Source organism: Anarrhichthys ocellatus, unplaced genomic scaffold (assembly GCF_004355925.1).
Source record: "Anarrhichthys ocellatus isolate YVR2014 unplaced genomic scaffold, GSC_Weel_1.0 scaffold59, whole genome shotgun sequence".
In the NCBI taxonomy this organism is placed as follows: Eukaryota; Metazoa; Chordata; class Actinopteri; order Perciformes; family Anarhichadidae; genus Anarrhichthys; species Anarrhichthys ocellatus.
In genome coordinates, this window is record NW_022280089.1 from 939,564 (window position 1) to 955,825 (window position 16,262).

The 16,262-nt window shown below is 40.5% G+C and overlaps 1 protein-coding gene across 6 annotated transcripts in view; it reads right to left on the reverse strand.

The window, feature by feature from the left end:
* usp25 (ubiquitin specific peptidase 25) overlaps positions 1–5,157 on the reverse strand; it is a 30,867-nt gene extending 25,710 nt beyond the window's left edge. For 2 of the 6 annotated variants that reach the window (XM_031871579.1, XM_031871575.1), the window contains exons 1-4: positions 4,923–5,157; positions 1,216–1,293; positions 534–678; positions 20–143 (exon numbers count right to left, since the gene is read on the reverse strand). In XM_031871579.1, the coding sequence (XP_031727439.1) occupies positions 20–143; positions 534–678; positions 1,216–1,293; positions 4,923–4,964 (389 nt within the window). In that variant the 5' untranslated portion in view covers positions 4,965–5,157. The other 4 variants (XM_031871574.1, XM_031871573.1, XM_031871576.1 and 1 more) reach the window with 4 other exon arrangements.
* Positions 5,158–16,262: the final 11,105 nt, after the last annotated feature.

Genomic DNA, 16,262 nt, shown 5'->3' on the forward strand with positions numbered 1-16,262 from the left:
GTCATGCTGCTGAGCCCACCTGCTGATGGCCTGCTCCTCCTCAGTGATGCCCGTCTCCCTGAACGCCCGGTTGGACTCCTCTAGGCTGAGGGCAATGGCCCTCTGCAGGTCATCCTTATCGTCCCCAGTCAGGTCAATCACATCTGCATGAAATAAAACACACAAAGCTGGAATTTGTTTGCATGAACAGGATTTTACATGGTTTCTGGAAGTGTTCAAACCGTGTTGTTCTAAAAAGGTTTTTTCACATTTTCTTTAAAGGGATACTCATTTTCAGCCAGCTTTGTCATCGCAGTGTTGGCTTCCCTCCATGTTGCCTCCACCCAATCTGCCAGCAAAAGTCTGCCAGCAAACGAGCCGAGGGCTCTGGGCAGTGGCGGCAAGGGGAAGGCCGAGGCGCTGTTTGTTTCCACATACTGCCCACATGCCGATGACTCAGAGCTAGTTGAAAATTACATGTTTCTGTCTTCTTTTAATCATCCCTGTGAGGTCTCTTGAACTTCCGGGCCTCAAAGCTTAGGTAAGCCGCTCACTTGTGTCTGCCTGACTGCCGACGCTGATGTATCTGTCGCTGGCCACCTGAGACGTCTGGTAGTAGGTCGTTTCATCTTGCTCAGGAACCTTGGCATTCTTCTCCGTCAGAAATGCAACAGCCTCGGCCAGGTCTCCATTGCTCACCTGCAGTAACAATGTGTTTGATGAGGCTCATGTCAGCTGGGAATAAACACAGGACAACAAATAGCAGGAACACTCCACTTGAACTTGAACCTGACTTCAGCTGCTGTTTACGACAGCTTATGCTTCCAAGAGTTGAGGATTACAACTGCTCATCTAAAAAGAAGGCAGTAAGATCGACAAAGTGTGTTTATCTAATGTAAAACTGTGTAATTGTGCATTAGTAGCAACGTGTGTGGAACAATTTGTAAACTCTCGGTGTCGACCAGAGATTAACATGGACCAGCAGTTTCATATGAACGGGTTAAATGTGTGTTTGAGGTAGAAAAGCTTCCCACCTGTCTCTTACATGAAACGGCCCTACAAGGAACATGCGATGATGCTTCTGTGAGAGCGGAGCGTCTGTTTCTGCTGTGTGTGTGTGTTTGGATGAGTTGTGTTGAAAACAGCTTGCAAACAGAAACTGTCTCTGCATACAGAAGGACAAACAGCAAGAGAACAGTGTGTATATGTATACATGTGTAATGCTTCATGGTGTACCTGCAGCGCCTGCTGAAGCAGCTGAACGTCTGTGGTGCCCGTGACCTCCCTCAACTGGTTAAGTAGAGTCTGCTGGTGCTATTGAAGGGAGAAGAAGAGAGGAAGATACGAGGCAGTTCAGAGCAGAGCATGATGGGAGAGAGGGCATCAGTATCTACAAATCACAGAATAATCCTAATGTCAAATCACAATATTATAAATTCTAATTTAACATGACTTATATGAACTTGAAGCACAGATAAATGATCTAATCTGAGCCTCTAATCGGACCTGTCGATTCTCATCCCTATTAATGAGCCCACTGAAGTCTGATGACCTACTGATGTCAAACCCAGCTGGACCGCATGGCCTCACCACACACACACTTAACCTGCAATGTGAGGCCTGAATGAATGCACTATAAATAATGCGGGAGAGCACTTAGTGTCTGTTTTCAAGGTACAAGTCTTAGGCTGAGTCTTGAGTGAGAGGAGCACTGACTGAAGCTCTCACAGGTGCAGCAAGCAGCAGATAAGAGTGTCACTTTAAAGGGGTCTTCTTTGGTTTGGGACCTGATACTGGAGGTGGTTTTCACACTGCACTACACGCACCCATGTCAACGCCGCAGACCGTCTACGTCACAGACATTTTTACACACTTTTTATGGAGTTGCTACTACACAAAAGGCAACGGAACCCATTCCCACATGGGAAAATTACATGTTCTAAAGCAACATAAAACAAGCTTTCATCCAACATGTGTTTTGTGCTGTGCTCTTGCATGTGAAATAATAAAGGTGAACAAATCTGGACAGCTCCTTAATTAAACATCAGCTAACGCAATTCACCAACACTACTGAATTCTCAAGGCAACAGGCCTCGGATCTGAGAGAAGGCATGGATGTAGAAAGAGAACTGGATACAGCGTCGTAGCAAAGTTGCTCAGTGGCGCAGGACGCAAGAAAAGTTTGATTTCCGAGTAAAAAATGACTCAGATCTTCCATCGATCTTCTGCATTATGGGGCCCATAGAGCCAGCTCACTAGCTTTTACTTTAACCCCGCCTCCTAGGCCTCGGTCCAGCCTCTTTCACGGGCTCATTCAGCTACTGGTGCATTCTTCAACTTTTAGGACTTAATGATTTAAATAAAGTACTGGGGAGTTGGTTTAGTTGTTTTGTTTTTTTAATATCCGGGGAGTTACAGGCATCTCTTTCAGTCTGTGAATGTGTATGTGAAAAAGTATTTTTGGGCCCAATGGCATCACGTGACGGACCGGAAATTGTAATTCCGTTTGTCCACTGTGTAAAATGTGCTTCAAAGCCCGGCACTCTTCCCGAGAGCTTGGGGAAAAGGTGCTCTCTATGCAGCCCAAGGGTGAACATGGCCTGATATCACATTGCCACATACACAACATTTTGTTTACAGTGATGTCAGATGTATCTTCTTGCCACCAGAGACACAAAATAACAGCACGGCTATTTGGAAATGACACATTAAATGTCAGCTGGTGCAGGCAAGTTATATCGTTCATATCACTTTTTTATTTTTAGTTTCCAACATAAGTCAACAACCCCTGTGCATAATTACATCATACTAGAGTGTAAACTGAATTACATGTTAGGTAGGCAAAAATTGAATTTGGGAGGACAATTTGTCTGTGACCATGCTCATGGCATATTAGGCAAGTATACCCAACTTAGATTAATACTCATGTAGCATGTTAGGTCAAAGTGATAGATTGGCACATGACACTATGACAGTGTTCTCTAGCAACCTCATAGAGCAAGCACGACTCTGACTTATCCGACATGTCACAGTAGACAATAACAAGTATCCCGGAGACAATGCTTGACAATCAGCACTATTTATTAGGAGATACATTGTCTAAAATAAAATGGAGAGAAACTATCAAAAAAACTGAAGAAAACACAGCTTTTAACAAAGGCTCCAATAACAGCAGGTCAGTGAAACTATGATGGCTGCCTGTGTTTGCAGTGTCTGAGATCCTAAATAGATTCCTTACAAAACATTCACATCATTGTAACTGGTGTGCTTATAAAATCTCTGAGCATGGTTCAACCACTGGAGACAAGTAAACATGAAGATGACCGTGTGATTTGGTCACTGTCAGAAACTAGAAGGATGGCAGGGTCAGTGAAGTGTGAGGGGAAGTTGAATAACATAATTCTCTACATACCCTGGTACAGGGAACAACTTGTGGAGCTTTACAGCAGGTTAGTATCGGGTTCTCACGGCCGATTTGCATGTGCAGGAGTTGCAAACAAAAAACAAGTTGCACAGACAGAAACAGAAGAGGTCTTTAAACATTTCACTATCTACAGGCCACCACATAAAAACCTGCACCACACCATGCTCTCATGAAGCAATCTAATAATAGAGCACAACTGCAAAACACTTGCATGTGCACGTGCATTGTCAAAACAAATCTTAAAAGCTAATAAGTTATGGCATTATATTCATACTTGTACTAAAATTACTCAAAACTGTATAAATCCTGTCATGTCATTGTTGTTACCCATGGATTCATTTCAGCCCCAAAAGGTCAGACTGCATAATGGGGTTTGTGTAACACTTTGAATCATCAACAGATTTTTCAACAGTGTTTATTTTTGCCCATGCTCCAAACTTCTGATTGTCATCAACCCATCAGATATTCAAGTGTTTGGTTTTTTTTAACATAAGTGAGCTATGTCAGATTTGGTTTTACACACTTAAACACCGTTAGTGAACAGATGTACTTAATTGCATACAGTGTGGTAAAACATGACTGTGATTACATAACCTTACTCTTATGCAAAAGTATTATTTCTTCACATGTGGACTAGCAGAGGAAACATCTAATCTAATTTACATTTAAGCAAAATCAGTCATGGTATGGTGTGAATTCTAGAAGCCAAAGGAATCGACCCCAAATGGACTTTCGTAAACTAAGACCATGATCAAATGTAACCTAATAATCTGCCTCCTCAGTTGTGAACCATCACACACTTGGCTTGCTATCTGGCTAACGTTACTCAATCCCCGCCCAGCATCGAGGCTGTGTCCCTACCTCCGCCGCTGGCCATGCTTTGTAAACAAAGATATCAGATATGGGATGAGTAACCTCGGAAACATTTGCATACACAAACACGGCGTATCCAATTCTCCAAAACTCAACGTTAACGTTGTTCTCAGCAAAGTGCCCCGTGAAAATAAACCACGTAACGTTACTTACTACTAAGTTGACGACACTGACACTAACGTTACGTTAAATCTGTCACTGACACTCGGCCTTGTGTATTTCTACAGACGACACAGTTAGCCCAGGATGCTAACGTTACAAAGGGAAGCATTTTTCCGCATTAATACGTATGAACTGCTGCCAATCGTCAACGTTACCCAACGTACAGAAACAAGGCTATGGTTTAACTTTACTTTCACACTAGCTAGCGTTACGTAGTGCCGTTAGCTACCGTTGGCTAGCAACATAATATTGGATAACGCTTTACGCTAGGCTAACGTCAGGCCTAGTTCAAATAGATTTACTTAAGATTTAGAAACAGCTCCTCGGCAACAGCCCGTAACCAAAAAACAAAACAATTCAATGTATACCTAACTAACTAAGAAGCAGACTAGCCGACTCTACGGGTACTTTAAGCCCTACAACTATGCGGCTATACAATTAGGCTAACGTTAGCTAGCCACCAAGTTAGCTTCAGTAAACTTACCTTCTGAGAATGCTGCTGGAGGACATTCTGCTCCACGGTCATGGCGGGTTCAGAGATAAATTCAATTAAATTCAAACCTGGAGTAGCAAAACGCACAGAATACCTCTCACTAAAGCGAATTAAAACACGATGCTAGGATGTCCACTCCTTCATCAGCGACATCACGGGCGCCATGGCAGAGTGACTAGCGCAGGTCTTCAGCAGGCATGAAAACATTGCTCTGCTTTGCCCGAGTCCTGGGATCGACTACTCACGTCTGCCTGAACTGCAGTTACGTCACAGATACGTTTTTTTGGAAATCGTGGAGAAAAAATAAAACTAAATAAAAGTGGGCCTCTTATTTGTGATTTTATTACTGACCACATCCTTCCTTGGTTTGCATTATGTTGTGAACAAATGGGAGTCAAACATATGCAATCAATTGTATGTCTAAGTCCCAAAGACCTCATGTCGATACAATCCTAATATTCTGTAAGGACACTGAACTTGCTATATGAATTCTACAGAAAAGAAAGCTGTGTTGCTCAATATTTACCTTACCAGGTAGCATGTGCTTAGTTGTGTAAGCACTACAGGTAGTATCGTTTGTACTTCTTATCCACCAAATCCTTAAGGCGTTTTGATATTTTGTTTGTTATTCCTGTTAACCGATCCCGGATCGATCCGTGATCCGTTACACCACTACCGTTCCCACTAGTTGTTCCCAGAGTCAGAACGAAACATGGAGAAGCAGCGTTCAGTTGTTCTGCTCCACATATCTGGATCAAAGTCCCAGAAAGCTGCAGGTCTGCTGAGACCCTCAGCTCCTTTAAATCAACATTGAAGACTTTTCTGTTTGCTGCTGCCTTTAATTAAACCAGATTCAATTAATACATTAATCAATTTCCAAATACTGCTGATTGAAAACACAAAATGTAGTGATGTTACTTTACGATGTCTGAAAAGTCCTGGTAAACCGATAAAAAGTGTAAGCATCATTGAAAGACCTCAGAGAGGCCGGGTTAGAGTCCTGAGACCGGGTTGGAGTCCCGCGTCAAGACGGGGTTAGAGTCCCGCCTCCAATTGTCCGGGTTAGAGTCCCGAGGCGGGGTCGGAGTCCCACACTAAATAAGACCTCAGGGAGGCCGGGTTAGAGTCCCGCAATGTGATAAAACTGTTGTGATAAAACTGTATGAAATAAACTGTACTTGTGAATGACTGGATCTAACAGAAACTAAGAATTGAGGTGGAAAATACTTGACTAGTGTATCTCACTGTGTAGACTAACAGGGGTGCTCAGATCAGTGACTCGGGTGTATTCCATACACACTGATTGTTTGCGCCCTGAAAGTCGAATCCCGGTGATTTCCTGAGTATCAACTATCGCAAGTCAAAGTTTGGAACACGTAGATATTGTGTGAATAATTCTGTGTATAGGGATAACCTGCATTTCTGCATTTTACTACTGTATTTCATTTCTTACACTGTTTTTTTTTTTAGTGTTTTAATGACTGTTTTTATTGTTTCAATATATGTTCTTAATTGTTTTTAAATCTCCTTTACTTTTGCCTTATGTTTTGATGCTTTTAATGGTTTTATGTGAAGCACTTTGAATTACCTTGTTGTTGAAATGTGCTATACAAATAAACTTGCCTTGCCTTGCCTTACCGGTAACGTTAACGTTATATTGCAGCAGCAAGCTGCCGGTAACGTTAACGTTATATTGCAGCAGCAAGCTGCCGGTAACTAGGGGTGCAACGGATCACAAACCTCACGGTTCGGTTCGGATCACGGTTCTTGAGTCAGAGTTCGGATCAGCAAGGGGAGGAGACAAATATAACTTTGCTAACCATTCATTAATTAAAGAACTTCAAGAATACTTAAAGCAAAGAACTTTGGGCTATAGTCTTACATGAAAACAAAAATATTGAAGAATTCCAATTTGAAATGAAATAAATAAATAAAAATAGAACATTCAAGAATACTCAATTCTGTTAAGTTTAAGTGCAACATGAGGTTTGTTGATACCCTCGTCCTTTGATCAATATTGAAAGAAAACAGCCAATGTCTACAGCAGGGGTGTCAAACTCATTTTCACTCCGGGCCACATCAGCATCATGGTTTCCCTCAAAGGGCCGGTTGTAACTGTAAGACTGTATAACTGTAACTACTCCCTAACATATTGTTAAATAACTCTCTCTGCATTTGATTATTGTTTATTCAGGTGTAAAAATATTGTACATGCAGTTATATAAATGTAAAATGATATTTAAGCACATTTCTGTTATTATAACATAAATCCTTTTAATTTAGGGTTAAGAAACCCACATTACTCTATCAAAGATTAAACTATTAAAGAAAATAACAAAGACAAATATCATCAAACACAAGTCATTACATTAACTTTGTTCAAAGCTATTTTTGTCACCTCTCTGCATCACTAATGTCCCTCCCTGCCGTCGTCCCGTGCATGGCAGCTACATCCAAGAGCTCCTCACTGACAGTCAAGTCTGCCTTCAGCCTCTTATAAACACTGATAGATGCTCTGTATCCGTGTTGTCTGTGCTTTCATCAACAGCTAATGAAAAATACAAGTACCTGCTCGTCTCTTCGGCTAGCTGTGTTGTTAGATTGCTGCTAGTTCCTGAACTCGGTCTGCGATGGTGTTTCTTCACAAACTGACATTTGTAAAAGTCTATCTGGTCGGAGCTCACCTGCTCACAGACCTTTAGCATGCACTGGGCTGTAGCTTTTGTAAATATATTCTGCTGTGATTGCAGTCTGCCTTTTAATTCTTGGACAATTTGATGTTTTTCTTGGAGGCTAAATTTAGCTCCATGTTTGGTGTCAAAATGCCGACATGAATAGTATCCTTCATCACCAACACGCATCATAACACAGAAGACAGACCCGTTTTTCTCCTTGAAGCACAGACATGTATTCGCTTTCCCATCTTAAATTACATCTTCTTCCCTCTGCATCAATTTTTCTCTTCGTGGACATTTTGGGATTATTTGTCGATCTTTTTCAACTCAGTCACTTGTTGGAAAACCGCTTTACGGTCTGTTCCCTCTCCTGTCCACCTGTTGTGATAGTTTTAATGTCGGTACACAGACAACATGCTATCTCATAATTTCAACTTTCTATCTCATAATTTTGACCATGGGGATATTTTTATTTTCAAGTCTAATTTATAATTTGTTTTCGAAAATTTAAAAAAAACAACTTTTTTTTGCTGGTGGATTCGCGGGCCACATAAAATGACGTGGTGGGCCGGATTCGGACCGCGGGCCTTGAGTTTGACACGTGTGGTCTACAGCATCAAAAAAGTCTAACAAGCTCTGTTCACATGAACACACTACTGCTTTATATCTGTTCAATTACACTGCATTGATATTCGGGGACTTGTTACTTGAAAAGGAACAGCAGCAGTACAACTTTATTACACACTATAATGATTAAACTGTAAAAAAAAAAAATCAATTAATCCGCGGTTCACAAGTGTGCCGAACCGTGAAGTGTGATCCGAACCGTGAGGTGTGATCCGAAACGTGAGATGTGATCCGAAAGCGATCACGGATCGATCCGTGGTCCGTTACACCACTACCGGTAACGTTAACGTTATATTGCAGCAGCAAGCTGCCGGTAACGTTATATTGCAGCAGCAAGCTGCCGGTCACGTTATATTGCAGTAGCAAGCTGCCGGTAACGTTATATTGCAGCAGCAAGCTGCCGGTAACGTTAACGTTATATTCAGTGCTGGGCTGTATCTAAACAGAATCACAAAGTTATAGCTATTTTATCATTTAATATTTTTTCTTAAATACACTACATGTATTGTAATTTATAAAAATATTATCTTATTCTCTCATTGCACAGCTACTGTCTTCCTCAGTTGCTCTGCTTCCAGTGCAGCTTGTTTTAAGTAGAGCTTTTATCCAATCAGATCTCACCTCTGTGTCTCTAGGTAAGAACAGAGACCCAGGCCTGCAGACTCACAAGTGCATCCCTTTGCAGTTTAAGTGAATGGGGACGATATTGTTGATTGTCATATTCTTCAACCAATCAGATCTTTAGTTTGACATGTTGCCCGTGCCCTTGAGTGTGTAGCAGAATGCGTGTTGCTGCTGTTGTTTTCCCGTTAAGCTAGTTAGCGTAGCCTCCCAGAACACTTTTTTGTTCCGGTTCAGAGGTCACACAGACCGTTGTCTTCTACAAGAGCGCAGAAAACATTATATTTCCTAGAATTTAAGCTTCTGCATTTTCCAAATGCACTAGTATTATTCAAACGTATTGTTCGGTTTGTAAGCCTCGTACCGAACGGTTTAATACGAATACGTATATAGTTACAGCCCTAGAAACTGTTGGGGATTTACCCTCAGGCTAAAAGCCCACCGTATAATCTGACTCCAAAAGACTACACCTTCAGAAGGACCCCGCGCAGATCGTTTGATTGGAATTACATTCGATGAACAGAAGACGGTAGACGATCTATAAGTATTAACAATTTAATAAGTCAAGCATCAAAGCATAAAAAACATAATTCTATGGTTTCACACAACACAATAATTGATTAAATATCCCTAGCAACAGACACAAAGTCAGGGCTCGGCATATCCATCTCTCCTCTCCGTGTTTGTGAGCTCCGTCCTATCATTTCCCTGTTTCTTTATTCATTCTCATGAGGAGTTGACCTTGTCCTGCACAGGGACTCATTATCTTCACACACACACGCCAGGGTTGGGGCCCCTGTGTATGTGGGAGACCTCCAGTTCTCAGGACAGAGAAGATGCTGTTCCTGCAGGTTGCTACACAATATCCCACGGAGTTATCAGTTTCACAACACATCTAGTTATGAGTTTAAACTAACCACCTGTGTGCCAGAGCTTCATCTTTGTACGGGGAGCGCGTGAGTGCCTCACCCGGAGATTCAAACCTTTGCTCTATGACACACGCAACACTATTGCAAATGAGCACACACACACATAATCCTTATACGTTTAATGCCTGTAAAAATCGTCAGCATATTTCTACAAAACGAATAATAACCGTATAGCTGTGGCGTCATCATGAGGTTATAAGGTGGTATTTCAGCTGCAGGACAGTAGTGAAGGCCCAGGTATAAAATGCACAGCCCGCCACTGCTGTCAGGTGATACTGAGACCTTGTCAGTACTCTATTCATCATGATATGTCAGCAACATGACAGCACCTAGAGAAGAGAGGACATGGTGCTGTACTAACTGGTCTCAGTGAGCTGTTCCATGATTTCCCTCCCCAAACTATAAATAAGTGCTTAAGGGTTGGAATCAGGTTGATTTCCTTCAATTTCACATGTGAAACACTTCACTGAAGTCATTGACCTTCGAAATGCCTCATCTTCCCTGGAATCTTTTATTTTGTGTTGTTTGTTCCATATATTTAGTTTGAGCCAGATAAAGACCTGGACAAACCCTCGTGCCCTTCAGTATACATCCAATGAAATGTTGCCCACCTGCTACCTCCTGCTCTTCATCTTTACCTCCTTCAAGTCAAGAAGTAGCATTTAGCCTGCAGGAGGTGCTATAACTACAGCACAAACTTGTGGAACCTCAGGTTGACATATGGTTTAATATGGAAATGTGGAGTAATATGCAGATTCAGATGCAGATCACCACAGAATCCACAACACCCCAGCTGATCATTTTTGGCTGCAATGCTGAATGAGTACTCAAGTACTGTACTCAAGTACAATATCAAGTGGTAACTGTACATTACTTTCCGTTTCAGACAAAAATATTGTACTTTTTTCCCCTCTACACATTACCCGAGTTTCTTTGTAGATTAACATTTTGCATCGTGCAAACACTGTAAAAGACAAACAAAGTAATGTGTGTTTATTAGTGAGTCCTGGAAGTCTTAATTATTACTTATTTTCTTAAAACAAGTGTGAATGCAGAAGTGAGCTGGTTTTATGAATTACCTAGAGGAGACATTTTCTTGAGTCTGAGCAGCAAGTCACTTATTCTCTCAAGATTCTCATCCTCATTTTTAAAAGGTTCTTGAAACAAGTTGTCGAAAACAGGTTGAAGTAATCAGACTAGACAGGCAGATTTAAAAAAGCAAAAAATCAACTTGTTTTAAGAAACAAACACAACATGGCCATCATATTAAATAGTTAAAATCAGCACCACCTTGGCGAGCTAACCCAAAAACGCTGATTACATTTTCCTGGGTGATAAAAATAAATCAATAAAGATATGTTAATACAGCCTGAAAGTGGATGTTCGGCATAATGTATTTCTACTTTTAATACTTTATTTACACTTTGTATATGCTTTAAATGCAGAACTTTTGAAATGGAGTATTTTCACACGGTATGAATACCACAAGTGGTAAAACTTTCTATGATGGCCATAATATTACCCATATCTAATGCAATACAAACATACCCATACTCATTTATAATATGTTTATAGCACTGTATAATGACTCATAAATAGGGGTGCTGAGTCAAATTGCTGGATATCGGTGACAATGGAGCAGATCTATTTAACTCAATTCTATGTTTATATTCACATTATGTACTGGAATCGTAATTCAGGTTAATTTTGGCCGATACCGAAAGCCCACGTATTTGTATCGGGACTTAAAAAGTCAGATCGTGCATCCCTATTCATAAATATTCATAATGCTTTCTAACAATAATCACATTATAAAGCATTTTTGAATGACTCAAGGTCAAGTATCATAATACTTTAATGATCACTTACTAAGATTTTTTTGGTAAAGATCATAGTATATTGTGATTGTCATAGTTGTAATACATTATAATATTTTTATAATGCTTTATAATTACTATCATGATGTATTATAATGTGAATATTGGGAGCTTTGAGTGAAGTAATGTGGTATAGGCAGATATAATACATTACTGATACAATACAATATAGTTTTACTTAAAGGGCCAGTGTAGCATTAAGAGTGATCTATTAGCAGAAATGGAATATAATATTCATAACTATGTTTTCGTTAGATGGATCCGTAGAGGGAGTGGGTCCGCTTCATGTTGCACCGCCATGTTTTTACAGTAGCCCAGAACGGACAAACAGAAAAACATTGGCTCTAGAGAAAGTAGTGTTATTATGGTAAAGATAGTGGGCGGATGCAATCTGCAACGTCACCACTAGATGCCACCAAATCCCCCACACTGTCCCTTTAAGTAAAGGGTCTGAATACTTCTTCCACCATACAATTACATAAGCAAGGAGGTGGAAATGATCATAGGTGTTTCACAGTAAATCCAATGTAAATTTATTCCTCAAGTTGATGTCTTCAAACTGTGGCCCACTTGTGTTTGAGTATCAAAACTGAATATAATGGATAAAGGGACTAAATTCAGTTCAACTATTCAGATGGATAGAATAACACCTACGTCCAAACACGGAGCTTTTAAATGTGTCAGCTGTGATTAATTCAGAGCGAGATGGAAGAAAACAGAACTAGGTCATCCTTTAGATGTTCAGGAATAGCATTGTTTGTAATAGTCATAACTGAGGCAGTCAGCATGCTTTGTTAACATGAACTGTGTCATCTAACTAGTACATATAAATATTAATGGGAATAGTCAGAACTGTGTGGTGTCATTGGGGGAAGGATTTAGCAGCACAAACACATTGTGCAGGAAGATTTCATCAAGATAGATTTTTTAGCAATTTCATTACAGGAAGAATGGTTATCAAAATCCTGCGGAGTGCCATTTGACTCTATATGCACAATCATAATAGATATCACTATGTAACCAGAATAATAATTTAATCTGGATCTTAATTATTATGTTTTGGAACTATGTTACTGTTCCCTTAAGTGAGGTCGACAGGTTGTCACATAGCCGTTTTTTCCTCTGTACACAGAAAAGTGCTAGGAGAGTCAATCTTATCCTTAATATACGAACTTTGTGACTCAATGCACAGAGATCGATAGTAGTGATAATCCGTCTCTTAATAGAGGATCTTCGTTTTTTTTTTCCGTCGTCTGTGCTCGAGTATGGTAGGAGTTGTGAGGAGGAAAAAGAGTAGTTAGATTCCGATCGAATAAAGTTAACAACTTTAAATTGAATGTGGAACGACGAGTCATTGAAGAGCTGCAGTTTCGCCTAGAGATTCTTAGAACTTTGAACATTTGATATCCTGGTGAGTTGATTGAAGTTAAATGCTTTTACCGTTGCGTGCTAGCTTTGTTAGCATGAATGCTCGACATATTTAGGAGTAAATTGTGTATTTTACTAAAAAAAACTGTCAGGATAAATCTGAAGGGAATACAAAAAACATTCATGAGATGTAATGATTGTAATTGAATGCCTTGAGTTATGTATGTTCGCTAATTAGTTGTTATATTGTGTGTGATGTTTACAGCCATGCGGGTTGCAGGCCCAGTTGAGTACATTTAGTAATGAACTATTGTCCTGCACATGTGCATGGGCTGTTTTTTTGTATAGCTTCTTCGTTGGAAGCAGAGGTGTCGTCCTGCCTGCCACCACTCACCCCATCTCCATTCAGCTTACCGTCTACCTTCGCCTGAGAGGAATCTTCATCTCAATCGGACATCACAGTTCACTTGGAGTCCATTTCGCTGGACATTGTTTGTGCACAGGGGGGGGCGGTAAGGACATTTGAGAACTCAACTCTTTCTTTTATATTTTTTTCAATTTAATTTATTCCTGAGATCTCAGAGGTTTTTGATTTTCATATTACATGCTTGGATGTTTGGAAATGTGAAATTGTTGTAGAATGGATCATTATATTGTGTTTTAATTACACCTGTTTGCGTAATTCGGGGTGGATATTTCTTGTCTGTGCAGCAGTCAGACGAGTGACCTATTAACCAATCACCTCATCAAACCTAGATTAGATTTGATAATGCCCCTATTTTCTGTTTATTCTGCACTGTCTCTAAAGCGTCAGCTGAAGGGGGGGGGTTACAACTACTTTCTTTTTATGTTTTTATTCAGTCCAAACAGAAGCTGCTCAGCGCTGCACTGTAGTTCAGTCTTCCTCCAGCAGAGGGCAACACCCTCCTTTGGAGCTCCAGACTCCCACAATAGCAGCAGGAATGTGCAGAAGATAATGAATGTTGAAAATGATTCCACTTGGTAAATCAAGGAGCAATATAAATCACAAAGTCTGCTTCCAATTTTTTCCAGTGCTGCACCTTAATCGATATTTCATACCATCCACGTTGCAGCGCGCTGAAATATTGACTGAGCAGCAGAGTGTGTGTGTGAGGGTTAACTAAGCTCACAGAACACGTCCTATAAAAACAGCCTCACAGTTTGACCTCAAGGCAGGAAGTAGAGCTATCAGAGGAATCTGGGAAGCTGTCAGGAAACCAATCAGAAATAAGTTGATGAATCAATTGGCAAAGTCAAGCGGTAGCAGTCTGAGTAGATCCTCGGCTGACAAGAGCTCAGACTTGTTTGTTGAAGATCAAAACGGATCCTGAAAGTGAGCCCGGGGGCTGAATGATAATAGCCTCACTCAACCCCCCCCCCCCCCCCTCATTCAGTAATCCAACACAAATAAAATGCAAAGCTCAACTTGACAACCAAAATAGATACAGACAGATGTTGTATACAAACTGTACAGCTGATATATTTGTGAACATACAGGTCCCACATGTTTGTTAAACCCATTTTGGAAACATATTCTTTATTGTGATTAGAATTTAATGTTACATTTTAAATGTATCTGCAGCGGGCATGGAGGCCTCTGGGTAAGCCTACCTTGTCTCTAGCCTGCATGAAAACAGAAATATTACATTACTTCATGTATCATGGAAGCAGAATTATTTCAATGAGGATTCAATGGACATTAATGTGGTTATAGCTTTTAGTTGCTGTTTGACTTTTACTTTATTTCACTCTTTGAATGCTTCAGTTGGTTTCCGCATTCCTGGGATCCTGGAAAGAATAAACAGGTGTAGAAAAATAATGGATGACCATGTGTTTAGCAAATATCACCGACACTCTAATAAGACCCATTCCAAATCGACTATCTGTATACACATTATATTGAAACAATGTTTTGGAAATAAAATCTTGAAATGCATCGGTGATCCTCTGCTCTGCGCTGTCCTCTTGAGTCTGTTTGTGAACTCGCCAGGTTTTATTCTTCATCCATGTTTTCCTCCGGGGGTTTTTAGAGACGGGCCAGGCTTCAGGGCTGCGGATGGATACCGTACAGTTATTGTGACTGAAGAGATTTATTCTTTTTTTATCAACTAAGGGCTTGCTGCAATTACATGTCTCTGAATGTGGCTGACAAAGCATCATCCATTATCATCCAGCTCCAGAGCGGACCATTGTGCTGGTCACTATAACAAATTGAGTAGTGATAATTCTTACGGGTGTAGTCTGTCACATGTGCAGTAATGGCTTTACGTTCAAATGAGTTGGCACAGTCGCTATGAATTTTGATATAATTGTTAGGATCTCTTCTTGAGGCAGGCGGTTTCTCCAACCAGGCTGACACTGGAGATCTTTCACAGAGTGCATTTCCGGGGTTTAAACGCAGACAGCAGGGCCACACAGGGATCCATTGAACATGTGGGCCTGTGGAGAGGGTGCCCAATAATAAACCTTGAAGCGGATTAAAATGCCACTTCAGAAATATAGTTCTGTGGTCAAAAATGACCTCTTGGTAATCATAAGTAGTGCCATTTACTATATCTTCCTTTAAAAAGGCAAACCCTTCTCGGCTTAGTTTAGTCTGCATTTTTGAAACTACAATCAAACTATTTCCATCTAAATAGTTTTTTTTCTTCTGTGTTTTTGCCGTACAAATATGCAATAAGGATTGCTGGGTGACTTGTTGACGTCGTCCAATGTGAAGTCTCGAAGTATTCAATCAAATTCAGCCGCTTTCATGCAGCAAACCCCAGAGGTTTGGTTTAACGCCGCTAATATTTATCTGTCATAAAGCATGAAACCATAAAAACTGATATGTCATCTGAAAAGCATTTCTTTTCTTCAGACTAAAGCGTGGGACCGTATATGAGGTCTTGGTCTTTTTACACAAGCAAGATAAGCCTCGGTGTGTTTTGCGGTCAGGGGAAATTACAGCGCCACAACGAGATCTTAGTCGCTGATCCTCATATTTAATATCAAATGCAGACGCAGACGTCTATCATAGATGTTAATATGTGATACAGAAAATATGAACACGGCGTACCTGAGAGGCATCGCAGCACGCCAGGGGGGAACACATGTCAATGTACTTTGTTGGAATAATACATAGTTCATTTAACTATGAACAACACTGATTGTGTCCTTTCCCCTCGTTCTCCGGTGCAATATGAGCATTGATTTTATGACGCAGTAAAGAAT